Source organism: Cinclus cinclus, chromosome 10, assembly GCF_963662255.1.
Source record: "Cinclus cinclus chromosome 10, bCinCin1.1, whole genome shotgun sequence".
Classification (NCBI taxonomy): domain Eukaryota; kingdom Metazoa; phylum Chordata; class Aves; order Passeriformes; family Cinclidae; genus Cinclus; species Cinclus cinclus.
The window spans coordinates 22,413,076-22,440,283 of record NC_085055.1 but is presented as its reverse complement, the minus strand read 5'-3'; the positions used below and the strand labels follow the sequence as shown (position 1 = coordinate 22,440,283).

At 51.9% G+C, this 27,208-nt stretch overlaps 5 protein-coding genes across 11 annotated transcripts in view; 3 read left to right on the top strand and 2 right to left on the bottom strand.

Moving 5' to 3' along the window:
• The window catches only part of WDR33 (WD repeat domain 33), a 67,960-nt gene extending 59,393 nt beyond the window's left edge, over positions 1 to 8,567 (top strand). Inside the window, exons 19-23 of the mRNA XM_062499461.1 lie at positions 235 to 697; positions 4,163 to 4,329; positions 4,460 to 4,552; positions 5,291 to 5,476; positions 7,933 to 8,567. Coding sequence (XP_062355445.1) covers positions 235 to 697; positions 4,163 to 4,329; positions 4,460 to 4,552; positions 5,291 to 5,476; positions 7,933 to 8,162 — 1,139 coding nt within the window. The 3' untranslated portion in view covers positions 8,163 to 8,567. The remainder of the gene's footprint in view (positions 1 to 234; positions 698 to 4,162; positions 4,330 to 4,459; positions 4,553 to 5,290; positions 5,477 to 7,932) is intronic.
• Positions 8,568 to 11,841: 3,274 nt separating this feature from the next.
• Positions 11,842 to 12,495, bottom strand: SFT2D3 (SFT2 domain containing 3). Its single transcript, XM_062499643.1, has one exon. It carries the CDS (start codon positions 12,493 to 12,495, stop codon positions 11,842 to 11,844), a length of 654 nt encoding a protein of 217 aa, XP_062355627.1.
• Positions 12,496 to 16,587: 4,092 nt separating this feature from the next.
• Positions 16,588 to 18,011, bottom strand: FBXL12 (F-box and leucine rich repeat protein 12). The gene is made up of 3 exons (XM_062499624.1): positions 17,852 to 18,011; positions 17,704 to 17,776; positions 16,588 to 17,485 (listed from the first exon to the last, which is right to left on the bottom strand). The coding sequence occupies exons 1-3, from the start codon at positions 17,935 to 17,937 to the stop codon at positions 16,712 to 16,714; spliced, it is 933 nt and encodes a 310-aa protein (XP_062355608.1). The 5' UTR covers positions 17,938 to 18,011; the 3' UTR covers positions 16,588 to 16,711.
• Positions 18,012 to 19,055: 1,044 nt separating this feature from the next.
• On the top strand, positions 19,056 to 22,941 carry ESPNL (espin like). The gene is made up of 7 exons (XM_062498791.1): positions 19,056 to 19,166; positions 19,280 to 19,444; positions 20,473 to 20,599; positions 20,802 to 20,857; positions 21,145 to 21,249; positions 21,287 to 21,559; positions 21,607 to 22,941. Exons 1-7 carry the CDS (start codon positions 19,056 to 19,058, stop codon positions 22,855 to 22,857), a joined length of 2,088 nt encoding a protein of 695 aa, XP_062354775.1. The 3' UTR covers positions 22,858 to 22,941.
• A 159-nt stretch (positions 22,942 to 23,100) lies between these two features.
• On the top strand, positions 23,101 to 27,205 carry KLHL30 (kelch like family member 30). Of its 7 annotated transcripts, none has more exons than XM_062499612.1 (9): positions 23,103 to 23,472; positions 23,615 to 24,455; positions 24,537 to 24,705; positions 24,896 to 24,982; positions 25,191 to 25,346; positions 25,441 to 25,629; positions 26,175 to 26,320; positions 26,639 to 26,723; positions 26,824 to 27,205. In XM_062499612.1, the coding sequence occupies exons 2-9, from the start codon at positions 23,682 to 23,684 to the stop codon at positions 27,102 to 27,104; spliced, it is 1,887 nt and encodes a 628-aa protein (XP_062355596.1). In that variant the 5' UTR covers positions 23,103 to 23,472; positions 23,615 to 23,681; the 3' UTR covers positions 27,105 to 27,205. The 7 variants fall into 7 exon arrangements, 6 of the variants coding, with proteins under 6 accessions (XP_062355598.1, XP_062355596.1, XP_062355597.1 ...); XM_062499613.1 differs by having other exon boundaries at positions 23,612 to 24,455; XR_009933482.1 differs by lacking the exon at positions 26,824 to 27,205 and adding an exon at positions 26,452 to 26,544 and having other exon boundaries at positions 23,103 to 24,455; positions 26,639 to 26,772.
• Positions 27,206 to 27,208: the final 3 nt, after the last annotated feature.

Below are 27,208 nucleotides of genomic sequence, written 5' to 3'. Positions count from 1 at the left end.
TCAAAGAGGGGCTGTCCCAGTGCAGTGCACCCAGGGAGAAATGGCTGGAGCACAGTGCAGGGCCTTGGCTGAGAGAGAAGCTTCCATAGCTGTGGGCTGGGATACACAGGAAACGTTTTTCCCAGAAATATTGTTCAATGTGAAATGCATCCCATATGCTTTCTAGAACTGTATGAAGCAGAGCCTCCTGAAGCGATTTAGAAACGGTTACTGTGGTTGTTTGTGTCCTTGAAGGTGATGCCCGTGGGCCGCCCAACCATCACCTGGGCCCGCTGTCGGACAGACGGCACGAGCAGAACAGCGGCGGCCCCGAGCACGGGCCAGAGAGGGGCCTGTTCCGAGGGGGCCAGGACTGGAGTGATGGCAGGGACAGCAGGGGCATGCCGGACAGACGGGGACCTCACCCCGACTTCCACGATGACTTCGATCGGCCGGACGACTTCCGTGATGATTTCCACCCAGACAAGAGATTTGGCCATCGATTACGAGAGTTCGAGGGGAGAGGAGGCCCACCGCTGCAGGATGAGAAATGGAGACGAGGTGGACCTGGGCCTCCCTTTCCTCCTGATCACAGGGAATTTGAAGGAGGTGGTTCCAACCGCGGGCCTCCCGGTGCTTGGGAAGGACGGAGACCCTCAGATGACAGATATCCGCGGGATCCTGAAGATGCACGCTTCCGAGGAAGGCGAGATGAGAGGTAAGAATAAATCCATTTCTCTTTCTTGGGTGAAAGGGTAAATGGAGGGAACTCTTTTATTCCTGGTTTCCTTTTCATTAAGGAGTCTATCTGTTTCAGATTTATAAACTGGAAACCAATAAGGAAATGAAAACTCTAATATACCTGAGTATAGAGTCCATAAAAATCATTCAGTAATAGAAGAAAACTTGAAAAATGGTCATTGTACACAGCAGCTTCCATGTCTTTAAACAGTAAGTAAAGAGAAGGGGGAAAGAAAGTTTGTAGAGAAGATCCAGTGACACAGGATGAAGATCTGAGACCGGTTTGATGAAAATTGAGAGGAGACTTAAAGGTTAAAGTGACAAACTTTTGAACACTAGAAGTGGATTTTAAGATTCTGTCTCCAGTCACAAACTACAGCATGACTGTAGAGACTGTAGGATGAGATGCAATGTCCTTGTAAGGAGCAGGAACAGTGACCTGACTGCCAGATAGAAGGGACAGAGTTACAGCATCTGTTGGACTGTCGAGACTATTTTTTCATGCGTTTGCTTATAGAAATTTTATTTCTCTTCCTGACTTAATTTCTTAATGCCGAGTGAAGAACTCAAAAATAATCTGATTTACAGCAACGTCCTTTTCATTGCTCACAATCTCCGAATAAATCACAAAGGGATAAATTTTAGTTACCAGTATAAATATGGAGGAATTAATGCTGTCTCTGAGATTAGCTATCAGCAAAATTGCTCCAGATTTATGTTAGTTTAATTAAGTGAAATTTGACCTCCAAGGTCTATGCCTCTCACTGACCACCAACCCTCTATGTATAAGAATGTGTGCTTGTACAAATATGCTGTGGTCTCCACATAATGTGAATTTTGTGTGTTTTAGTTGCCTTTTTAATCATTTTCTTACATTCCTTTTACTTTGCATCTATACAGCTCTTCTTTTAGCTCTTTTCTACCTAGCTCTGTAAGATGTAACTTCTTTTGTGTGAAGAGTATGAAAAGAAATGAGCAGTAACTAAAATAAGGTAACAAAGCCATTTTTAAAAAGTAAAACCAGAGAAGATCCAGTTGGATGGTCCAGTGGTCCAATGGTCTGCATCACAGAACTCTAAAAGACACAGCAGACTTTTAGAAGCTCAGTGGAGATTTTTCAAATCTTATATTGAAAATGCTTAGGGACTGAAAAATATTTTATTATGGTCCCGATTTTTAAAAAGTTTCAGGAAGGGAAACAAGAACCTTGTGACGTGTAAATCTAAGAGTATTCTGTTTATCAGAGTACAAGTGTTTGCCCAGAAAGTTTGAAATTAAATGGCACAGGGCTCTAAAAGGCTCACTGTGCTTGTAAATCCGATGATTTTCTTGGAGTGAAGGTGAACTAGGTGCCATTTACTGCAGATGCTGTGGTGGACTTAATCCCAACCACTCGTTTAGCTGACTCTGTTTGAAACTGAGATTGTAACTGGTTTGATCAAGCACGAGAGGCAAATGTGTGTATGTGTGTTTCTCTCTGATTTCCCATCCTTTTCATCCCTGTCCTGTTCTTACTCTACCTGTGCATATCAACATGATGCTTCTACTGCAGAGACCTGCCTCTTCCTGCCTGCTAATCTGCACAGTGTGTAGTTATGTACAATAAGGTCCTAGGCCTCGGGGAAGAAGATGTGAGAGCAGTCAAACAGGAACTGAACCCGATGCAAGGCAGGGTTTTATGTGTGACTGATGTGAAAAGGCAAGTAAGGATATCCATAACACAATATTAGGAGCCGTGGCTGTGTCAGGCATAGGTATGGTAGATTTCAAAACTCAGCTGTGTCCATGAGTTGCCTGAAATAGGAAAGGCCCTGTTCCCGCAGCCCTGGGGCCTCGTGTTGAAAACCTTGGTAATTTCCAAGCTAAGTCAAATCACACCATATCAGTATTAAAGCTGGAGGCCCTCTAAGAAACCTCTAGAGGACTGTGCTGTTTCAAGGCTAAACAATATTGCTCTGTGATTATTTGAACCATTTGTACCTGAAACTGTTGAGTTTGTTTTCCCAAACCATCCAGGTTAATGTGAATGGTTCATGGGCCATACAAAGCACTCCTCCATCCACTGTTGTACCTGTACAGGCACAGCAGCCTCCTCTCTGTATTGTGTTCGTTTTCTGGGAGGTGGAGACAGACCTATTGTTTTTTATTAAAAACAATGTAAAAGTTTAAAAATATTGTATTGTGTTATGACTACTGTTAAAATATTTAAATTTGTAATTAAAAGGTTAATGTTGTTAAAATTCTAAATAAAAGTATCTAAAGTTTTGCTTGTAATAGGATGCACTGTGTCGTTAATGAGCTGGGGAAGGGGATGCCGCACACAGGCAACACCATGGGAATACTGCGGTGCTTCCAGTTCAGCCAGTGTGGAACTGGGAACAGTGGGGAGGTGGGAGGCATCTGTGACTGAGCACGGGGTGCTCCACAGCGTGTGCTGTCACTGAGGGTGGGCAGAGTAGCGTGGGGTGGCACCACCTGAACACCTCAGCCAGGCTGTGACTGAGACAGGCGGCCCCCAGAGCAGGGCTGTGCTCTGCAAACACTCCGGGGGTTTGAACTGCTCGTGTCAGGAACAGAACTGCTAGTTACTCACACAGCCAGCTGCAGGCTTACCTGTCGTGGCACTGACAGCTCAGGAAGAGCCATTCTCCCCTCTGAAGAGCTGTCCAAGTCCCCCAGTGCGGCGCTGGAGGAGGTGTACTCAGTTAAGATGCAGTGCAGAGCCCAATCGTAGCAAATTCCTGAAGATGCCACTGGTACTTACTAGACAGCATTTATCAACTTCAGGGTCATAATTACACAAAATTCGTTACTGCGGTTGCATAAACTGCTTTTCAGAAAGTTGCAGGATGCCACTGTGCTCTGTTCAGCCATCACTGTGCCTACAGATCCACGGGCAGTCTAGATGCATTTGCTAAAACTGTAAACCTTGAAGAATGGAATGAAAAGGAGAATTGTCTGGCAAAAGAATCATAGAATTAATAAGAATGAGATGCTGTCACGTTTTGTTATAGCCACGACTCTCATTGTTTCTATGTTTTTAGTTTGTTTTATCACAGAAAGAAAAAAAGGGAAGGGGAATGTAAGACCATCAGAATTAAGGGGAGTTCACTTATACTTTTCCTTGCCTTACCTCACCTTGTATCTATCATCACTCATCGATTGTTTTTCCCACCTTTTCATTAAATGAATGCAGTATGTTTAATAGTATTTTTCTTGTATGAAAAGCCAACATAATCGGTGGAAGGAAGTATGAGAGTAAAATTACAAAGCTCACTATCACAGTACTCAAAGGCATAAATGAGCACTTTCCCACCTACAAATCCTGTTCTAGTAACTGTATGTGCTGTAGCATTAAGTGAAACAGTTTAGAAATTAATTGCTAATTAAACTGACTGAATTATGCCTAAAAACCACATTTGTATCATGTTCTTTCTTGTAGCTTCCGAAGAGGAGGACCCTCGAGACATGAGGGTCGGGGACCCAGGGGCAGAGATGGCTTTCCTGGCCCTGAAGATTTTGGGCCAGATGATGCTTTTGACTCTCCAGATGAAAACTCCAGAGGAAGGGACCATGGTGCTCGGGGGCGAGGTCGAGGTGCTCCAAGAGGTAAGGGGAATGTTCTTCCACACAAAAATACAAGGATGAGGAAGGAAAGGCATTTCTTGGGCAGATGACATTATTTTCATGAAAACAATGTCTCTTCTCACTCCTGTACCCTGCTTTTCTTACTGCTCAGGAGCTCGGAAGGGTTTGCTTCCTACTCCAGATGAATTCCCACGCTTTGAAGGAGGGAGAAAACCAGAATCCTGGGATGGAAACAGAGAACCAGGTAAAAAATTTAGTGAGGTTTATAGACTTCTACAATACAACAGCTTCAAAAATATTATAAAAATCATGTCTTTTTTTCCTGTATCTCATATGTTTGTTATCGGTATTTTACCATGAGAAAAGCCAAATGCAGTTCTTTGGCCTTTAAAATTTAGGAAAAAAAAAACTAAACAGAATATAACTACCTCTAAATACAGCTATCTTCCTGAATAAAAGTAATTGTGGCCTCAAAGCCTTGATTTTCAGTTGTGTTGTGTACAGAACTGCCCAGGCAATTGCCACCTCTGGATGACTGAATCACGTGTCATGGGATTTTTTAAAATAAGTATGTTAATGCCAATGGTCATCCTTTTCTGTGTTGATACCTTTTCAGCTGCAATGTCTGACAGCTTATATTTGCTTTAGTTGTGTTACTAAAGGCAACCCCATATGGGGCAAGACAGAGCTGTAGAATGTCAAGGAAAACAAAGCACAAATGACAAATACATGAAGGTGTGATTGTCTCTAATTAAATGAAAGTATTTTATACTGGAAAGAACACTTTACATCTGCCATACTTTTCTTTCCCATCATCTTTAGCTTTTTTACTAAAAAATGGGATGGAGGAGAAGCTTTACATAATTTTAACTTCAAATTGTGTGGCAAACAATGTGGGCAGTTTGTAAATTTATGTGGCTGCCCTCAAGAATGAGGAATAATGATCCAATGAACATTACTTATCCTGTGTTTTCGTGCACAGGTCCTCGTCCAGACCACCCTCCTCATGATGGGCACTCTCCAGCCAACAGAGAACGTTCCTCTTCACTCCAGGGCATGGACATGGCCTCACTGCCACCACGGAAACGTCCCTGGCACGATGGACCGGGAACCTCTGACCACAGAGACATGGATGCTCCAGGTGGACCTCCAGAGGAGAGGGGCAAAGGTAAAAAGCCCCATTGATTGGAACCCTTAAGTAACACTGGCATGTGTTTATCCAGAACTTATCGTTCAGAGGGGATAAAGCTGAGCTAGTAAATACTTGATTTTACCAGCTGGGAAGTTAAAGACCAGTCTTACAGGAATATAAGAACAGAGGGATTTTCAAACATCAAATCCAAATCCTGTCTCCAGCACTGCAGAATTCCCATCTTTATTGCCCTGTTCAAAAGTAGTTGGGTTTTGGTTCCCTGTTACTCCAGCTGGAAAACTCATTAAGAGGATTCCACCACCCCCCCCTCATTTTCAGAATAGTTGTTTATTAGTATCAGTGCTTGTGATGTTATCCTTTAACTCAAATATATGAACATTGAGCCTGGAGTGATATGTCCTGAAGTGCTCTCTAAACCTCTGAAGACCTGACTTGCTAAAACATTATATTTAATGGCTTTCTAGTTACCTTTTGTGTACTTCTCTAATTGCTTTAAGAATCATATAAACTTTTGAGATGCACAACATCCATGGACACATCTCTAAAACTTAATTGCAGTAGAATATGCTTATCACTAACTAATTTAATTTGGTGTCTTGTGTTGTAATTAAGTTGAATGCTGGTTCCTCTTATTACTGAATGCCAACCTCTGATTGCACTGAACTCCACCACTTCCAGCCTGAGCCAGCTCTTCTCCAAGTCAGAGAGAGCTCTGATCTATTTATTCTTCCTAGAAGTTGTTCTTTATCTTTCACTATCCTTGTACTCTGTATGTGCTATTTTGAGTTTTAAATTATCCTTTTCTAAATTAAAAAAGGTAACTAGGAATTGCACACGCTATTTAAAATGCGGTGTAACCATGGATTTCTACAGTTCTCATGGATTTGTTCCACTTTCTTCATTCTTTCCTAATAGTTCCTGGTGGTGTAGTTCCTCCTATGTGGTCACATGCTACTGTAACCCACAAAACATTCTTTTGGAGTCAGTCCTATTAGCATCATACCAGTTCCTGATCCTGTTTCTTGCAGATCTCAGGACTTCTGTTCTCTTGTGTAAATATTGTCTGTTTTTAATGTCCTCACATTAACTACCTACTGTCAGGTAGTGATCAGTGACAGACATCCTTCTCATTTGCTCCCAGATGCTGAGCTGGCAGCCTACAGCTGAATTTGTTGTTGTTAGACTGCACATCTTTGTCTTTGATGCCACTGAACACTGAATCTCATCCCACTTCTCTCACCCTTGTCCCAAAGCTCATTCAGTTTGAACTGCATGTCACTCCTCTGTATGAACTCTATTTCCAGTGTAGCATTAACAGCAGGTTTTATCATTCCTTCACAGATGTTTTGAATAAAACTCTGCTGATAAAATTCTCTACCAGTATTTTTCCTTCCATATCCATGTGCTATAGTTCTCAATTTAGCCAGCATCTATCAAACTTTTTCCAGCTTCAGTAATGATTGCAATAACTCTATCAGATTCTTTATTAAAGTCAAAACAACTTGTCCAGGCACAAGTTTGCAGATTAACTCATAATGTGCTCAAGAAAGTTTAGAGTGATGGCAGAAAAGCCTGATAAACAAGCCATGAACAATACTTTTTCATATGCGGGTTATGTCACCTTCAGTTGCATTGGTAAAGTCATTTGAAGATTAAAACTTCATGAATATTTCTGTGAAACAATTTGATGGCTGTTTTGCATGGAACCAACTGCAGTCAACAAAAATCACTCTTGCTAAAGCGCAGCAAAAATATCTGAATTTAGCTGTAGTATGTGTCCTTAAAACAAGGTTACCACTGATTATGTTTTTTCAAAATATTGCTGCTTATTTTAGGCTAATGAATTGGGTTGGGTGTTTTTAATGTTCATATCAAAACCAAAAAGGGTATGTGAGAACTAGAAAACTTGATTCCTGGCAGCAAGAGCTTGAGTAGGTTTTTGTTCCGGGTTAGTAGTAAAATAAAGTATTTTTCCATTATTTTTAGCAAAAAAATGGAATGAAACACCAATGCTGGTCATGATCTTTGCCATCAGCCTCCATGGGCTCAATTTGTCAACAGTGGAATGTGTTTGTTTAGGACTAAAAAAAGTACTTTGCAATAAAAACATAGAGAGAAGCACAGATAGTGTTGAAGCACAATAACTGGCAGTTTGGACGTAAAGCCATCACTATTCTAAATTCATTTCAGCGACTACTGACAGTATCAAATATAAGCTCCTTTAATTCCCAAGGAATTGCTTGGTTGATGTCTGTTTTCTGAACTGTAATGGAGACACTAAATCTGTATAAGAAAATTGTACTGAGGGAGGAGGCATAAAATTACAGGTCTCATCTACAGCTGTTTTATGAATGATGACACTACAGCAGAACCAGCTCAGTACATGGCATGTCTGAGAAGGGATACATGGCATGTCTGAGAAGGGACCCAGCTCAAACTTACACCAGTAACTGGTTGTGCTTCCTTTGCAGGACGAGGAAATTCAGGACCTTCACAGAGAGCGCCAAAATCTGGGAGGTCCAGTTCTTTAGATGGAGACCACCATGATGGATTCCACAGGGATGAAGGCTTTGGTGGAGGGCCAGGAGGAGTCAATAACCCTTCTCGAGGAGGAAGGAGTGGCAGCAATTGGGGAAGAGGAAATAACATGAACTCTGGCCAGTCCCGGAGAGGAGGATCTCGGGGTGGACGAGGCCGATAGAAGAGGCTTTGACTGGGTCATGCCCAGTCCTTGTGGGACAATATTTAAATAGACTGCTACTCTGGACTCAGTCACCTGCAATGCCACGAACCTGGATTCTTAACTGGGAAAACTGAATGTGCATTAGTTCCTAACAAGGGTCTTTCTTTTCCTAAATCACTCATTTGCCTCTAGCTGCAATCTTGTAGCTAGCTTTGTTTTGTTCTTTCCACTCCCATTCCCCTTGCTTTCTTGTTTTGTCAAGAGCTGGAATTTCTTTTAAGTGTTGTGGAACATGGAATATCTCCACAAATTTCAGTTCACCTCCAGACAGAAACTTGTTTCTATATGTACAGTTTGTCAAAAGTTACGTTGGTTTTGTATGAATACAGAATGTAATTTGCGCAAAAATTAACAGAAAAATCAGCAGTGTGTGATTCTTTACTCACCTATTACTACAGAGGGTTGTATTTAGGCCAACTTGTGTTTCAGATGGAGCAACAGTACTACCTCCTGAAATCTCAGCCATTTAAAATACGGAGAACCAATTCCTAGTTTTTTGGTTTATCATGTACAGAGAAGTTTCGCTTTCCCTTTTAGCCACAGCTGTCTACAGATTACAATGGTGCTGACGTTAAAATTCCAAAATGCAGGCGATCACCACTGCTTGCTAGACTGCCTTCCTGAAACAGAAAAGAGTGGAATAGTGTTTAGAACAAGTTGTCAAAGACATAGTGTGAGTTATGTAACTTGGATTGCAATACAAACATCACAACAAAGAGTGGCGTTCTACACTTCACCTAGGCGAGCCACGGATTTTTGTTCAAAACAGCATCTGCTTAGAGAAACTGAGAAAGTTTAGCAGCTTGACTGGTAATGCTTTACAGCAGCTGTGTGACATTGTTTAAAGCTATGGGTGTTCAGCAGTCTGGTCCATTAATTGCTGAAGTGCAATTCATCACTTCCGTAATAAGTTTTTAAAGTGTCTTTTTCTTTAGGATATTGTTACCTGGTTTTACTAAAGGAGGGAAATGAAGAGGAGAGGTTATTCCCATTTCCCATGTTTCATAATAAAGCTGCTTACCAACCATGAGTTTGTTTTCCCCATAAATCATTCATATTGATCATCTCCAGCCACCACATTATCAAAAGGCTCCTTTAATACCTAAAGCCTCAGTGAAAATGTTACCACGTAAGTACTTACTCTACAGCTACCCCTCAGCAAGGTCCTGTAGTAAAAAGTGAGCACATAATGAAAAATCACTACCAGGCTTCCCTCTCTTCTGCCTTGAATTTCAGGTTATAATCAGGATGAGACTTGGTTCTAGAAGCTCCTGCAACCCAGTAACACGTGGCAGCTGTTGCATCTTCTCATAGGCAGGTTTACCAAAGACTGGCTCAAGCCTGATATCCCATCTTAAAGATATGAAAGCACAGGTGCTTAACTGTTCTTCTCCTGGTTCAGTCAGTCACAAGTACCTTTTTTTACTTGGTTTTTAATTTGTGGTGTATAAAATGGCATTTGAAAATTGTAACTGATCATTAGCCCATAAAATCTTTGTCGTGGGCCTCAGGAGAGTCTTAAAGGAATGAACTAGAAACAGCTGAGATGCATCTGATATGACAGTTTGTCCCTTGAGAAAAAAAAAAATGCTTTTTGGCTCTATCTGAAGGACTTTGGGTGTATGTCTGGGAGTTAGGCTTTGTCCTAAAGTTTTCATGATAAATACAAATGATTTAATCACTGACAAAAAGGAAAGCTTGCCCTCTTTTATTTTTTTTTATTTAGCAAGCCCTATATATGTTTAAGGGGCTAAAAGAGATCTAATACTCAGAATATATGAGTTAGAGGATGTGCTTTAGGCTATAATTAAACCACAGTCACCTACCAAAACAAGCTAAAGCATCCTTTACAAGAGAAAACCCAACTTTATCTAGACAACTTGTAGTTCCTGTAATGATTGGTTAATTCCTTAAACTATTATGGTAGTGTTAAGTAATATTCTTCAAGGGGTAGGTTTTTAAATGGAGTTTTGAAGTATTTGACTATCACATGCTTAAAAAGTCCTAAGAAAATTTGATAATTAGATATATTTTCTACAAAATCTTACAAGGTGACAGCACAGCAGAAGAGACAGAAGCAGCTTCCCAGTCTGTGATACCATGACCCACTGTTGCTGGGGAATGTGCAGTTATTTAATGGGAATATACTTGTGTATTCCTCAGGTCACGTTCTTTTACCAGTGCTGCACACAGACTCTTATGCTCTACTGTTAGTTCAGGGTTTGTCTCAGATTTAATTTTACACTGCTGTTAGAAATAAAATTAATTTTATATACTGTAACTTAGAAATTGTAAAAACAAGAGAGCTAATTTAATGCTATTCTGATCGCTCTGATCTACATTCTTAATGGAAAAAAAGTAACCATTAATGAAATGTCTATACTGAGAACTGGACACAAATAGTTTTATTAAAGCAATCTATGCACACTTAAGTACCCCCTTTAACAATTGCAGTTTAATTCAGATAAGTATTTGGTGAATATGTTAAAACTAAATAGTGATAGCAGGTAAGTATTGCAATGACTTTATTTTCTCCATGAGGCACAAATGCTCAGTGAGGTACTCACTGGGGGCTCTGTGGGGGTGAGGCCCTGTTGTCCCAACTCCTTGCAGCTGTCCAGTCCACGGCCCAAACTGGAGCACCCAGCTCTGTCAGCCTGAATTCAGCACCCTCCTAAGGCAGCTCAGTTTCTGCACTGAAGCAGAGCTCCAGTTACTGGCAAATCTATTTTTGAAGGTCAGGCTGTGACAAGCAAGCAAGTCCTGCCCAAATTCAGAGAGCAATATATGTACACAAAAGTAAAGTTCTACGAGCTGAAGCTACCCTTTAAAAGCCCACTTTGGTCCCTTACAGCAGCTGCAAGGCAGCAGTATCTGCAAACGCCAATGCTTTTAACTAACACTAGCACTTTGCATCCTCTTATCATCATGCAGGAACGCCCCCTCCCCTTAAGAGTTACGGGCAGTGTTTGCGACCCACAGTCCCAGGAAAGTTTGTTTCACTTACTCGATGGTTATTTTAAAGATGCTTTTTTAGAGAGAAATGCAGTTCAGTGGCCACAGTCTTCATATTCACCACTGGGCTGAGGTGACAGCAAAAACCTTATGTTCGTAGTGTAGGAGTCAGCACAAAGTGAGGTAATACCAGTTAATATTTCAGTGTCCTCCCCCAGACTCGATCGCATTTTGCTAAATCATCTTCAGGTTTCAGCATCCGTCGGCCTTGCGCACCTCGGCTGCGGGCAAGTCCACAATGACACCGCCCCGGCTGCGATCTCCCGGTCCGCAGCAGCCGCTGCAGCAGGCACATGGTCCCACGCTGGAGGTAGAAGCGATGCTGCCAGCTCCCCCCCAGAGGTGGAGCGATGCCGAGCCACGGCCACGGAGCTGACGGCGCGGTAAGGCGAACGCCGAGCTCGGGGCAGGCTGACACAGCACGCAGCACCTACAGCTCCGAGCCGCCGGGGCCGCTCCGGGCTGCCAGCTCCGCTGCTGCTCCTCGACCGACGGCGAGGAAAACGCGACAGGACGCGGAGGAGGCGAAGAGAACCGGCGTGCCCCGTCTCGGAGTCGGCCGGCTCTGGGTCCGCGTGCGAGGGACTCCCGCTCCTCCCCCGGTGCGGCCGCGGAGCCGGGCTCACAGAGGCAGAGCCTTGCCACGGCCGCACGCGGCGGCGCGGAGCAGCCCGGCGAGGCGGCGCAGGCCGGCTGCACCGCCGGGCAGCGCGCCCAGGAGCGCGGCGGCGGCTGTGCCGAGCTGCGCGGCGGCGCCCAGCGCCGTGAGCGCGGTGCTGCGCAGCCCCAGCGCGGCGTACAGCGTCCCGAACAGCGCCCCGAGGTACAGCAGCGCCCCGCGGCCGGGCTCCCGCAGCAGCCGGGCGGGCCCGCGCAGCAGCGCGGCGGCGCCCAGCGCGCACAGCGAGCCGAGCGACCAGAGCAGCGCGAACTTGCGGGCGCGCAGCAGCAGCAGCGGCACGCACAGCCCGGCCAGCCCGAAGCACAGCGCGGCCAGAAGCGCGCACAGCCCGCTGCCCGCCAGCCGCTGCCAGCGCGACAGCCCCGGCAGCCACGGGTCCTCCTCTCCCGTCCAAGGCCACACCGTGGCGCCTGGGGGAGTGCCCGGCGGGAACGGGTTCAGCGCCCCCAGCCAGGCCCGCAACCCGCCGCTGTCCCCCGCCTCCTCCTGCGAGCCGCCGGCGGCCGGCGGTGCGGGGACCGCGCTGGGGCCGGTGGCAGCAGCAGCCTTGGACTGCGCGAGGTACTCGTGCAGCTGCCGGCCCAGGTCCGCCATGGCGGGGACGCTACTGGGCGCTACAGCGCTCCCCCCGCCCACCCCGGAGCCGCCATTTTCCCGGCCAGGGGCCACATCCGGGGCACGGCAGAACGGGCGGGCACGGGCCGGGGGAAGGGACGCGCATGCGCCGGGGAGCGTGAGGCGCAGGGCGCGTGCGCGGGGCTTGTGAGGGCTGGGAGAGCTGAGGGGGCTATGGGGGCAAGGAGATCTGTGAGGGTGGGAAGGCTCTGGCGACTGGGAGGACTATGGTGGCTGTGAGGGCTATGTGAGCTGTCTAGGACTGCGGGGTACCTGAGGGCTGTCTCGGCTGCGAAGGGCTATACACCTGGGATAAGCCTGTAAGTGATTGACAGGTGGTACTAAGAGCAATTGAGATGGGGAGTCATCTACTCAGAGTGCTTGATAGGCAGGGCCGAGAGTGATGGGGGGGGGGGGGGGGGGTGTCAGGCTCCCAGAGTGGTTACAGGCAGGGCCATGGGAATGCCCCTCAGCTGCCCTGTGACACTGGGGCTCCATGCTTTCCTTCCTGTGGAAAAGAGCTGTTCTTTGTAGCCAGACCGCCATGGCTGAAATTGGGATTCTGCCCCCCAAAACTCTGTACTTCTGAGGATTACTCCCAGACAAAAGCTGCCAGGCTGACAGGTCTCACTGGCCTTGGCTTCCCCGGATGGCCTCTCAGCTGGCCCAGAGGGGAACCAGGCTGTCCTTCCTGTGGAACAGGAAGGAGCTGTCCTGCCTGGCCAGGCAGCTGGGCTAAAAAATGGCATTCTGCCTCCTAAAACTGCCAGCATCCAAGGATTGCTCCCAGGTGAAAGCTGCCAGGACCAACTGGTCTGGCTGACCTTGGCCTCCCAGAGGCCACCACTCAGCTGCCCGAAAGGCACTGGGGCACTGGGCTGTCCTTTCTGTGGAAAAGAGCCATCCTATGCAGCCAGGCACCTGTGGCCAGAATTCCGATTCTGCCTTCTAAAACTCAGAACATCCTTGAATTGCTCCCGGGTGAAAGCTGCCAGGACTGTCAGGCCTGACTGGCCTCGGCCTCCCAGGGGCAGCCTCTCAGCTGCCCCCAAGACATTGGTGCTCCAAGCTTTCCTTCTTGTGGAAAAGAGCTGTCCATGGCCAGGCACCTGTGCTTGAAAATAGGATTCCGCTTCCTAAAACTGTCAATGTCCAAGGATTGCTCCCAGACAAAAACTGCGAGGACAGACAGGTCTGGGTGGCCTTGGCCTCTCAGCTGCTCTGCAGAGACTGGGGCACCGGGCTTTCCTTCCTGTGGAAAATGGCCATCCTGCACAGCCAGACACCCTATGAAAGCAGCCACACCCCAGAATCATGAATTTTCCTGCTCAGCTGCATGCACCATCACATTCTTTCAGTCGGCAAAACACAGCTTCAAAACTTAATGCATCTAGCAATGCTTCTACTGTAGATCCTAAAGCAAAAAGTAAGCACTGGCCTTCTCTTTCCCCTTGCAGTACAGAGTCTCGTTACAAAACTGAGAACATTCAGCAGTTGATCCCCCGGAAAAGATTGTAGAGAAGAAAGAGGCTGTGCTGGAATTCGCTTTTCTTTTGCAGCCTATTAACTGTCCAGCCAACGGTGAGACGATTCGTCTTCCCAGCTATATGCAGGATCACGTTCCTTCAGCCTCGAAGATTCAGGATCCACAACGGAACCCCTACACCAACTGCTCCCCGCGCTAATCGTGCCAGGACAAAGAGGGCGTGACTTTTACCTGGGCACTGTCAGCGCTCACAAAACACACCACACGATGGCGGTGTGTACTTGCAAAAGAAGGAAATGCACCACCTCTAGCTCTAAATCGCCCAAAATTCAGATCCAAGTTCAAAACGTCACTGCTCTCAGAAAAACTGTCAGGACAGAAAGATTTCACTGACCTTTCCCCTTCCAAGAGCAAACTCCTGTTTGCACCACACGCGAAACTAACTCCTCTGTGCTAATACATTTTTTTCTCTCTCTCATGGAGTCCAGCTACAAACTTGAAAACCACTGGCAAAAGTGTAGCTCACAAAAACGCCGAGAAAGCTGTTGCTGGCCAGAGCTGCCACTGCACCCGTGGAGCTGCAGCCACACACCCTGCTGTCAGCACTTTCCTTCTCAGCTCTGTGTACCAGGAGAATCCTTCAGTCTCTCAGAGTCAGCAAGCAAACTTGAATGGCACCGCTGGTTGCTCACAGACTAAAGGTACCGAGGTACTAAAGGCACCGTCTGGAAGATAGGAAATACTTTGGAAATTACCACAGAAGGCAAGAGCAGATGCACTTGCCCGAGAAAATAAAACGGATTAGTGGTTCCTCTGAGTTTTCTATTCACTTTGAGGGCTGTGGACTGCTGCTCCTCTCAGGTTGCTGACACCAGTTTCATGTCCTGGCTTTGCTGAAGGTTTAACTGTCTCTGTTGGACATTTATTATGTATTTTTAAAAACGTTTGGGCTTTGGTGTAATGATGTGTATATAGACACCAAGAAGGTGGGGTTGGGGGAAGAAAGAAGTCAGCAAAAGATGAAATGGAGATGAAGAGTAGAAGCCCCTTGAATGTGGAAATCAGAAGAAATAAAGGTCAAGAACAGCTCTCCAAAGAGCTTCAAGCAGGTATGTGGGGAGGGTGAGCAGAACCAAAACTGCTGAACGAGGACCTTTCAGTTGTTTATTCCCCTAATTTTCCCATAGTCATCCAATATTTACATCTCCCCTCCTGCTTCCAAACCTAAAACACTCCACTTTGCACCATATCAGTTTGTAATTTCTGTTCCTTATTTAGCAGTTAGTTAATGGAAAACTGGCATGTTGTGACTGTGGGGATATCAAATTCTGTTGTTGTGCCATCAGGATTGTAAAGATCCTGCTGCAAAGATCAGGAGAACATTGAGGTTCTTGCTGCATCTCGCTGTGCCTTGACTGACTGATGGATTTTTACTGTTTTTGATTTTCCCTTTTGCTGTTGTACTGTCACTCCCCATCCCAGAGAGTGGTGGAACAGGGAATGATGGAAGTTTTAATAAAGGTGATTCCTGCAGTGTTAATCTCCTTGTCTGGGATAAACACGGAGTGGTAGTTACTAAGTCAGCAGCCTTGGGATGCTTTCCAAAGCAGATCTGGAACATTTTACTTTTGGATATTTGCCCTGAAGCTACCCTGAGACTGGGTTTAAGAACAAAAAAGAGACAAGGGCACAAAGGCCACCCAACAGCAATGAGGATTTCACCACAGGGAGGGTCACTGCCATCCAGGACCGTCTGAATCTCAAAGGTTTATTGCATGTGCTGCAGCTGAATGGAGAGCAGGGGATGAAAACAGGGTAGAAAAGGCTCAACTGAGGCATTAGTTGTCCTGCTCTGTTTCCTGTGGGATGTTCTTGTCACAAGGAAGGCTGTCCTAAAGGGCAGGAGAGATGCTGAAGTAGGTTAAAAAAAACCCAACCCAAGTCCAAAAAAAAAAAAAAATCAAATGAAAGTTATAAGCTTGCAATTATTTTAAAAATAAATACAATATTCGCTAAAAAATATAGACTAAAATTTAAGAATAACATAACATTTAGGTGGTTATCTGGTGTTAGGATATTGGGGGATAGGGGAGGAAGGGGATGTGAATGCAGGCAATAAAAATGATGAGAAAATGCGGAGGTTTCCAGCAAAACCCAGAGGTAAGGCAACCTCAGCAATGCCTGGGGGCAAAAGGCAGGTCTGGCTCTTGGGACCAGGTGTTCAGGAATCCTCATGACCAGTCTGACAAGTGACTTGAATATCTGAATTTGAAGGAAAGGAAAAAGAATTGGTAATCGTGAGGTTTTGGCTGCTAGATCTGTTTTTTTCTGTGACAGAAGTGTGCCTCAGTTCACCCCTTGAATTCTGCACTCACTGAGCTGCTGCCTAATCCTCACAGTGGAGAAAGAGGAGAAGACAGAGCTTAAACTTGTCATCACCCCAGCGAGCTTTAGGTCAGTGGAGTTCCCAAAGGCTGGGTGTGCTTCCCGCTTCCCTATTCCTCTGATCCATGGAAAACAAGGAAGGGGAATCCTACCAAAAGCTTGTTAACAAGCTTACCATGTAAATGACACTCTTTAACATATTTATGTGAAAAAAGTAATATTTAAGGCCAACGGGAATTCTGTCCCAAAGCTATGTACAGGAAAACAGGCTTTACCCAAAAAGAGCACTTCAGGTGTACTAAGGAAGGATAGCTCTTCGGGCAGTCATGGAGTGTGAGATATGGTGCAATGTGGAAAATTCTCCTGAATTTTATCGAGGAGTTCATCTTCAAAGCAAGTTCCGCCTAACTTGAGGTGGTTCAGGCGAGGCAGCACTTGCAACAAAGCGATAACAGTACCAAGGGAGACCAAATCATAGAGTTCAAGGCACAGGGTCTCCAGGTGCTCCAGTGTCACAATAGCAACCAGCCCCCTGTTTGTCAGGAAGTAGGCATTGCTGATCTCCAGGTAGCGCAGCCGCTTCATGTGGCGCCCGATGAACACCATGGCAGCATCACCGATGATGCAGTGCCGTAGAATCAGGCGTTCCAGCTCTTCCAGGTGTGGAGCTGCTGCTTGGATCCCCATATCGGTGATGCGGTAGGTGCCACAAAGGCTCAGCGTCTTCAAGTGGTTCTGTGAGGAAATGTCAAGAAGATGATGGTCAGAAAAGGTGGGAACGCTGTGGATAGCGAGGTGTTGTACCTGCGGCGGTGGCACCGAAGGGGAGACGCAGAACCAAGCATCGGGGATGTCGCAGAGGCTCAGCTCCAGCCTGGTAACAGAAGCGGGCATGCTCTCGTACGGGATGTGGCGGAGGTCAGTCTCGGTCAGGCACAGCCGATGGAGCTGGGGACAGCGCTTCCGAAGGGCGGCCAGCAGTGCCGGTGAGAGGAGCCGCTGCTTGCCGCCGGAGCGAGGCACGCCCCGCATCCGCAGGGTGCACAGGCTGTCGGGGAGGCGGTGGCGCACCAGGTGCCACAGCGTGCGGCGGCTGATCTGGGGGGTCAAAGAGCCTGGTTCCAGGGGATATGGTGGGGAAGGGCGTCCCTGTCCCAGTGGGGCGGTTCCCCCCCTTTCCCCTCGGCTTCTGCCTGCGGCGGGGTGATCTGACCCCCCCCAGTGTCAGCCTCTGTCCACAGTGGGGTGACCTCGCCTCCCGCCATCCCTCCTGCCCACTCCGTCCGCCCCCCGCCCCCCGTGCGGCCGGCCCGTACCCGGTGAGGGCTCAAGTCCACATGTGTCCAGACCGCTCGGTCCTGCGCCAGCCGCTGCCACCGCCGGCACACCCTGGGGGAGGCGATCGGCCGTCAGCGCCGGGCCGGGGAAGCGGCAGGCGGCCGGTCCCTCCCGGGGAGACCCTACCTGGCCGCTCGCAGCCGGTCCCGCAGCGGCAGCAGCGCCAAGACCTGCACCAGCACCGAGTCGGGCAGGGGCGGCCGCGCCGCCATCGCGGCCGTTGCTACAACAAACCCGGAGCGCGGCCCTGGCGACGCCTCAGCTCCGCCGGTGTCACTGCCGGCACCGGCAGGCCCCGGGAGCTCCCCTGGGCTCGGGACCCCCCTGTTTAACCCCCTTCCTTACCGAAAACCCCCTCCCGGTGCCTCTTCGTTTGTCTGCGTTGAGTCTCGGTGTCCCTTCCAGTCTCTCCTGTCCCACGGTGCATCTTGCTCCTGTGTCCCCTGCTCCGTGCCTCTTGTCCCGTCATCCCCACCACCACCCTACCCCCGGTGCCTCTTCTTTCCTGCCACTGTCCCCCTTGGTGTCTCTTGGAGGAGAAGAAGTGGCCTAGCACTGACCGCTCCTGGTCCAGTCACTCTCCTTGGCATGTTGTTTCTAACACCCTTCTAGTGTTCACATGGCACCAGTTCACATCATTTCCTGTATGAACACCCAGCAGGCCATTACAGGATGGGAACAGCTGTCATGATTCTCAAAGAGCCTGGAATATCTGCAGTGCATAGTTGCAACTCTGAAAGAAGAGAATACAAAGTAACAGATTCAAGGTTGACCACAGAAGGATGCTTGAGCTGGTAAAATGTGCCGTCCCTACCTCTGCAAAGCTTCCTTGTCCTCTGGAACACGACACATTTCACCAGACAGCACTTTGGAGTTGTCTGCTTGTTTTCTTTCCTCTCCCTCTCGCCCCTGTGGACACACACTGTTGTATTTTCTCTTTATTCTGACACCCCGTGGCCTTCACAAGTGCACCTTCACACTGATGCCAGCCTCCTTGCCCCAGTGTCCCCAGACACACACTTGTCTCCCTTTTGTAGCCTACACCAAGTGCTTTTTGCCAACACCTAATGGTCTCTGAGCAGAGATCTTGTCCTGATGCCCAGACATAATTTTGCTCCATTTGGTGGCAGGTTTCTGTGACCTTTTTTTCATATCCATTGTGTAGGTGGAACAGGAAGGGAGAAGCCTGAAGACACTTCTCTAAAAGTCTGACCAGCAAATGAGCTGCTTCTCTACAGGTGTGAACAGAATCTTCCCTGGTGGGAGGAGGCTCTGGCCACGCAGTCATAGTGCCAGTAGCAGCAATTGGCAGACTTGTCCCTATACTTTCATGGCTTTAGTAACACCCTGGTCTCCCGGAGGAGGTGAATCTTCACAGGCACCAGGGCAGAATACATGTAAGATTTATGTCAGTCAGGTGCAGGATGCTGAGCTCTGGCAAGTGAGCCAAGATTGCTGATGAAGCCACCAAGGTAGCCGAAGGCAGCTGCAAGGGCAGGATAACCCTGTCGGGGTGGCCCCACCCTCGCCACATTCGTGGTGTGCTGGCGGCAGCGGCAGCGGCAGCAGCAGGAGCAGCAGGAGGATGCGGATCCTGGAGGTCGCTGGCCCCGGACATTCTCCGATGGGGATAGGGCACCGAGCCCCCCCGTGCTCCACCAGCGTGCCCAGAGAGTGTTGGAGGAGCTGGACAGAAAGGGGCCAGGGCAGGAAGGTCCAGTGTGGCCACCGAGGCAGCGGGGGAGAAGAGCTGGCTCAGGGAACCACCTGCACCTCCTCCCCTTGATCCCGTTTGATGTGGAGCCTCCATGGCCCCTCTGAAATGAAAACCGGGATGCTGAGAAGGGCCTTGCTTGGTTCCTTCTGCCTGTTTGCACATTAATGTAGGACTGGGGGAGTGGAACCTGTGGGAGAGGGAAGGATGTGCCTGCAAGAACTTGGGGAGAAGGTGGGATGAGACTGAAGAGCTGGTGGAGAGGGAATAATGTGGATTTTGGAACTGGAGGAGAGGGGCCACCCTTAGCTGTTTCTGTGCTGCTTTGCTCATTCTTTGGGTATGTAGTTCAGAAATGGAAAGGGAGAAGAGGGAAAGGGAAAAGGGAAAAGGAGAGTCCCCTGAGACTCTCTAAGCAGATCCTGAAGGGGGCAGTGCCTGCTTTCCTGAGGAATGAGGTAAGAAAATAGGCAGAGATGGAGGTTTAGGGCAGAACTTTGTCTCCTCTCACGCTCCTGCACACCCTTGCACTGTGGAGAGCAGCAATCCCAGGAGAAACTCTCCAGGCTGGGGGAGACAGCCCTGGCACAGGGCTCTGCCAAAGAGCTTCCAGCATATCCCCCCTTCCAACAGCAATGCATAACCTGCGCTCCTGCTGTGGCCCTATTGCTGGGCAGCATAAGCTCATCCTCCTCCCCATGACAGCTGGGTGTCAGCTGGCGCTGGAGCCAGGGAGGCTTGAGAGGCTGTCTCTGTAATGGATCCTCACCAGGTAATCGGTGTTTATAGGGTTAGATCTGCTGCTTCTTAATTTTATTCCAGCCCCTCGATTGAATTTCTCACATGTAAGTGAGCCCAGCGAGTCCATCCCAGCCATATATAATGGATGGTGGTGGAGGGAAAGAACATGAATGTGGCTGAACGCCAGTAACCAATGCCCTGGCAGCGGGGAAGCAGAACCCTGTGCTGAACATCCCCCTCTGCCAGAACCTGCCCTCAGCGCCCCTGTGCAAGACACTTCCTCTGTCCCCAGCACCTGGCCTGGGGCCATGACAAGTCTCGGCCATTCTCCATTGGTTCCAAGAGTAAGACAAGGCTTGGAGCCAAGTCACCAAGCCACTATGTCCAGGAACGGTGCCAGTTCCACCCACTGAGCCCAGGTGCTGCCACTCGATGCCCCATCAAATATTAATACAATGCTCAACGCCTCTGTGCCCTGCACCAGCACTGCAGCTGCGGCCCTTGTGCTCTCCAGGGCTGCCCGACCACTCCAGCCTCCCCTCCTGCCCCGTATTGTTCCCTGCTTCCCACGCAGGGACTTGGGGTGTGCGGCCGCACCACCTTTGGATGTTCCCTGAACAGGGCAGGACAGGACCCGATCCCCGAACTTCAGTAGCCAGCTCAGCCCCCTGCATCAGGTAAGACCCCGCTGGGGCACGGGACACCCCCATCCCCGAGGAATGGCAGCTCCAGGGAGAGGGAGGACGGGCTGCGGCCCCGGGCTCGGTCCTTGGCTGCAGGGGGAGGGCGGGCAGCAGGGATTCATTCCTCAGCTCCGTTCCGTCCTCTGAAGGAATCAGATACACCCGAGGCTCTCCCCAGAAGGGGGGTTCTCCCGAAGGTCCGGGGTGCTATGACGGGTCACCCTTAGCTGGGGGTGCCCTGGAGGTGTTGGGGCCCACCACCCCTTGCTGCCCTCCCCCAGGACGAGGCCCGCGCCTCTGCCCCCAGCAGCCGCCCGGCCCGGCAGGGGATGGAGCCCGGCAGGTCGGTGCCGGCGGAGCTGAAGCTCCGCAAGCCCTCGCAGCGGGCCAGGATCCCGGCGCCCTTCCTCGCCCACCCGGTAGGTCGCTGGCTCGGCCCGCGGCCCCCGGCTCGTCTCCTCGCGGCCGTACCCTTTCGATCCCCCCTTGACTCTATCCGCACAGGACGGGGTGCCTGGGCCGGCGGGGCCTCCCGGGCCGGACCCCGCGGAGGTAGACGCGGAATCGCTGGTGCCCACGCACGATGAGCGGGGTCGGCTCATCCCCGAGTGGAAGCGGCAAGTGATGGTGCGGCGGCTGCGGGCCCGACTGGAGAACGAAGACCCGGCGGGAGGGCAGGTACGAGGAGCACGGGGAGTAGAGGGGGCGCGAGCTGTCGGAAGTGCTGACCGCTTCTTCCGCAGGATGCAGGCGCCTGGAGCTTCTCGCCCTCCCACCAAGCCGTGCTGGGCCCGTTCGGGGAGCTGCTGACCGAGGCAGACCTCCATCAGTTGGAGACGGCAGTGGAGAGCCTGCGGCTGCGGCGGCGCGGTGAGGTGTACCAGGGCGAGCTGCGGCGCCTGGTGCGGGAGTTACGCGCCCTCTTGCCCGCCCCGCTGCTCAGCATCTCCGTCCGCAGCCCCCCGCCCGCTCCGGGGCAGCCCCTGCCCCTCTGGTTCGGCCGCCTGGCCGGCGCCGTCAACAGCCTGGCCGCGCTGCTGGGCAACGCCGAGGAGGTGCGGGGTCCCAGCGCGGCCGTCACCGCGCCCGCCGCCACCTCCGCTCTCCCCGCGGCCGGCGGGCACCCCCGGGAGCCAGGGGGCAGCCTGGCGCAGCGGGAGATCCGGCAGTGCGGAGTCTGCGTCCGCAGCCTGCGCGGAGCCTTCGAGCCCGCCTGGGGGGCCGCGGGGAGCGCGCCGGCCGGGGGCGGCGAGGCGGAGGCCGCCAGCGACTCCGGCATCAGCTGCGAGGAGGCGTTTTCCGACGGCGGCGGCGGCTCCCCGCGGCACGGGAAGGGGCCGGGGCCGGAGTGGGGCAGCTTGAGGAAGGAACGGATCGTGATGCTCTTCCTGAGCCACTGGAGACGCTCCGCTTACGCGCCTTTACGACCCGCCGCCGGGAACACTCGGGAGGCAGCGGGGAGCGGGGCCCGGGCGGCGGCCCGCTTGGCACGGCAGAGAGCGGCCATCCAGAGGCTCCTGAGCGGCTGGCGCGACGCCGCCTCCCGCCGCCCCCCGCCACCGCCCCCCGCCCGCACCCTGCTCTCCCCGGAGCAGTTCGTGTCGGCGGCGGGGGGCGGCCCGGCCGAGTACGAGAGCCTGTCGCTGGAACTATTCATGCTGGGCTATTTTCGCATCTTGGAGCAGGACCTGCCCCCCGAGGAGCGCCGCGGCCGCCACCTGCTCTGCTTCGAGGTGTTTGAGCAGCTGGGCCGGCACGGCTGGCGGGCAGTGCGGGCCTTCCACCGCGCCGTCATCGACGAGATCGCGGCCGGGCGGCGCGGCTGGCGAGACGGCTTCGACGACATCAAGGCACGGTACTTCGGGACTTTGCACAGTCCGGCCCAGCGGCCGGGACAGGCCGGCGAGGAAGGGGACGAGATTTGTCGCTACATCGATCGCAGCTTCGCCTTTTGGAAGGAGAAGGAGGCCGAGATCTTCAGCCTGGAGGAGTGATGCCGAGGGGCTTCGGAGGCCGGGGGCTGCAATAAAAACTTTCTCGCTTCTGTCCCAGCTGAGCGAGGCTTTCCGGGGCGGTGAAGAAAGCTGCCAAGCTGGGCGGGCCGCCCCAGCTCCCCCTGTCCCAGGGCGGGTGTTTCTGTCCCCGGCTGCCGCGGAGTGAGATAACGACCTATATTTATAGCGGCACCGGCGGTGCGAGCCGGGGGGGCGAGGAGGGGCATGGCGGGGACGCCGTGCTGCCGATGGGGTGGAGGGAGGGTGCTGTGGGAGCTTGTCCCTCCAGGCTCGGTGCCCGGCCGACCCCTCCCGAGGCGGAGGCTTTCCTAAAGGCAACAGCGCCGCGGGATGGGGCAACGACAGGGATGGGCGGCGAGAGCTCTGCCCGTGCGGTGCCTTTAAGAGCAGGGAGCAGCGTCCAGGTGTCGCCTAAAAATAGCGAGTGTCCCTAGTCCCCGCTGATCCCGTGTCATGCGGCGTGTCCCTGCCCAGCGCCGGGACCGCGCTCCCTTCCCTCCGGCGGGCTGGTGAGAGCGGGAGCGACCGCGCCGAGGGAGCTCAAATCACCCCGAAAATCATCCCCGAAAGGCGAGGCAGGGCAGTTGCCGCGTGGTGAGGAGAAAACACGGCCACGGTGGGAGGGGGGCTGTGGGAAGCGCTTGTGCTGCCGCTGCTGTCCATGACTCGGGCACTGGGAAGGCGGGAGGGTGTCGCGGCAGGGAGACGGGGAGACACCGTCGCCTTTTCCTAGCAGGGACACCCTCACCTCCCGCTGCTCGGGCACTGCCCGCCTGCCAGGCCCCACGGCCATCCCTGGCACCATGGTGAGGAACATGGACGACTTTGACTTCTGCCTGCCTTCGCACGCCCAGGGCGTGCTGGAGGGGCTGCAGAAGTTCCGCAGCAACCCCAAACTGGCCGACGTGACGCTGGTGGCCGGCGGGCGGGAGTTTCCCTGCCACCGAGGCATCCTGGCCCTCTGCAGCCACTACTTCTATGCCATGTTCTCCGGTGACTTTGCTGAGAGCATCGCAGCACGGGTGGAGCTAAAGGAAGTAGACCCCGGCGCGCTGGAGATGCTGCTTGATTTTGCCTACACAGGAAAGGTTACCATCAACCAGGGCAACGTGGAGGGGCTGATGAGGACCTCCAGCCAGCTCCACTTCCCTGCTATCCAGAAGGTCTGCAGCCGCTACCTCCGGCAGCAGATGGATGCCACCAACTGCCTAGGTATCTGTGAGTTCGGTGAGAGCCACGGCTGCCCTGAGGTCTCCTCCAAGGCCTGGTCTTTCTTGCAGGAGAATTTTGAAGCCGTCTCTCTTCAGGAGGAGTTCCTCCAGCTCTCCAAGGAGAGGTTGGCTGTCTACCTCTCCAATGACCAGCTGCAGGTGCAGGAGGAGAGGAGCCTTGTTGAGGCTGTACTGCGCTGGGTACGCCACGACCCGGGATCCAGAGCCCAGTTCCTGCCGGAGCTGCTGGAGCTGACCCACCTTGTCTCGCTGCCTGACCAGTACCTGCAGAACCTCCTTGCCACTGAGCCTCTTGTTCGTGACTCAGATGCCAGCAAGGCCCTCATCACCCGATCCCGCACCATGGTGGGTACCCCCTTCCCCTAAATGCCACTCTCTGAGCCAGGAAGGAGGAGCCTGATGGCCCTGTCCTGGCCTCTTCATCAGGGGCAGAGTGGCACCGGTGCCCTGAAGAACCCCCCAACCCCACCACAGAAACTAGAGGAGGTGCTGGTGGTGGTTGGTGGCCGTGTGCTGGAGGATGGTGAAGATGAGGAGAGAGGGCTGGAAATGCCGGCTGCCACCAGGAACTTTGCCTTCTACAATCCTAAAAGCAGTAAGTGCCCACCATTTCCTCCCCCTCCCTTCATGGTAATTACCCATTTGTCTACCCTGAAGCCACCTCTTGTCAAACTAGTGTCAGTTTAGAGAGACACTAGTTGGGTTGGGATGGGCTTGAAACAGGGGTGGCTTAAAAAGTGCCATCGCTGGCTGTGGGGTCATTGCTTGGCTGTGCTGGGTTCCAGGGCAATGGATGGCTCTGCCTGACTTCCCTGATTACAACAAGTGGGGCTTTTCCCTGGTGGCTCTGAACAACGATGTGTACGTGACAGGTCAGTGCCAGGGCTGCTGGTGCAGGGTGGGAGCTGCAAGGAGCAGGGATGGAAGACAGGGGAAAATGATATGAGCATGAGGCACTGGTGTGGGGCCCAAGGCTCTCCTCTGAGCAAAATCCTCTCTGTACGCCCTGCTTGGGCAAATCTGGCCACTGGCAAGGAATACCCAGGGACAGGGTGGCCCACCTGACCTGTCTCTCTCTAGGTGGCTCCCGGGGGTCCCAGAATGACACGTGGTCAACGACACAGGCCTGGTGCTTCTGTCCCAGGGATGGTGTGTGGAAGCCCATTGCTTCCATGCTGAGAGCCCGGACAAACCACACCAGCGCCGTCCTCAATGGGGAGATCTACGTGATCGGGGGTAAGGCTGCAAACACCCTGTGGGTGCTGCTAGGGTGGGAGTCCATGGGTGCCCCAGAGCAGCAGGGTGGCTGCAGCATCCTGTCACTCTGCAGGGACAACAGTGGATGTGGTGGAGGTGGAGCGCTATGACCCGTACAACAAGAGCTGGTGTGCCATCAGCCCAGCCCCCAAGTACGTGAGCAATTTTGCAGCTGCCAGCTGCTTGGGCAAGCTCTACCTGGTGGGCTCCTGCGCCGTCAAGTACAACGCACTCACTCTGCAGTGCTACAACCCTGTTCAAGGTGAGAGCTGACCCTGCTGCCACACCCCACCGGTGTTGTCCTTGAGAGAGGGACTGAGGGGGACCCCCAGGCAGGTGACCCTCCCTGGATTGCTAGGTATGGTCCTGTGGGATGTGAACAGGTGATGGATGATAGGGTGTGGTGATGACTGTGACACAGGGCCCAGGAGCCCCTGGAGTGTGGCTGTAAGCAGCATGGACCTGAATCACAGATGTCTGCCATAGACAGCCTCGACCTGAGCTTCGGTGCAGTGGGTTCTCTGAGGCGTTGGTGTGGGGGAGGCTGCCTGCCTTAGGGAGAAACTAAGGCCCTGCGACAGTGACACCTTCTCAAGGAGACTTCCCCATCCCAGAACACCACGACAAACCATGTCCCCACCTCTCACTATTTTTTAGACTGGGATGGGGACTGTGGGTGCCAGGCTGCCTGGCTGGTCTGCCTCCTCCCTTTCAAATTCCCCCTGAAATAGCAATGCTTTTTTCAGCGACTGGCAGCTGCACCGAGAGCCAAGGGTGGGATGCACTGCTAATGACTGCTCCTTGCAGATCTGTGGAGTGTGATCACGTCTCCCTTCATCCCCAAGTACCTGTCAGCCCCACGCTGTGCCACTCTTCGCGGGCTCATCTACCTCATCGGGGATAACACCAAGAAGGTCCACGTGTACAACCCAGAGGCCAACATCTGGCAGAAGGTGGGATGTGGGAGTAGGCACAGTCAGCCTCCCAGGGATATGGGGATGGTGTTCCCAATTGCTTCCCCTCAGTGCCAGCACCCCCCTCTCCCTTCTACCCACTCATCCCTTGGTTCTGTTAACACCTGCAGAGCTGAGGATGCCCCATTCTTTCCTCCCCTGCTCCCCATCACACATGCATGAAGCACCAGAGGCCCCCAAACCCCACAGAAAGAAAAGATGGGGTAGGGAAAACTGTCTGGTGGGTCAGTGTCCTCTGTGGTGGGAGTAGGAGGTCACCAAGGAATCCCTGTACATCTCACCCTGTCCCTCACACAGGTGCAGCTCCTGCACACACTTCATGAGAACGGTGGCATGGTGGCCCTGGGTGACCGGCTCTTTGTCACCGGTGGCCACTGGAAGGGTATGGATGGGGACTACCGGGTAGAAATGGAGGTGTATGACTGCACCAAGGACCTCTGGATTTGTGAGGGCTCTCTGCCCTGTCTCTGGCTCTTCCACAGCTCCTCCTCCATCTTCATGGACACCTCCAAGTGGACAGAACCTTTCCAGGGTGACCATGGGTGGTAGGAGAGCCTCAGCGATGCCTGCCACTCTGTGTATCCATGCTCCCCTTTTTCCTGCTGCCTGCTCCAGCAGATTAGCGAGTGGGAGGTGGAAAGCCCCGGGCCAGGCTGGCTGGGGCATCAGGAGCACGTTCTCTCCCAACGCTCCGTGGAAAAGGCTTTGCCTTATAAACACGCTTTGGTTAAATGCTCTCTTATTTTCGTTTGTGGGTTTGTGATTTTCTTAAGAACCTTCCCCCCACCCCACCCCACCCCCCCCCCCCCACGTCCAAAAACCACCCAAAGATTTTCGACGCGTTAAAAACACGCCGCGCTGAGGAGC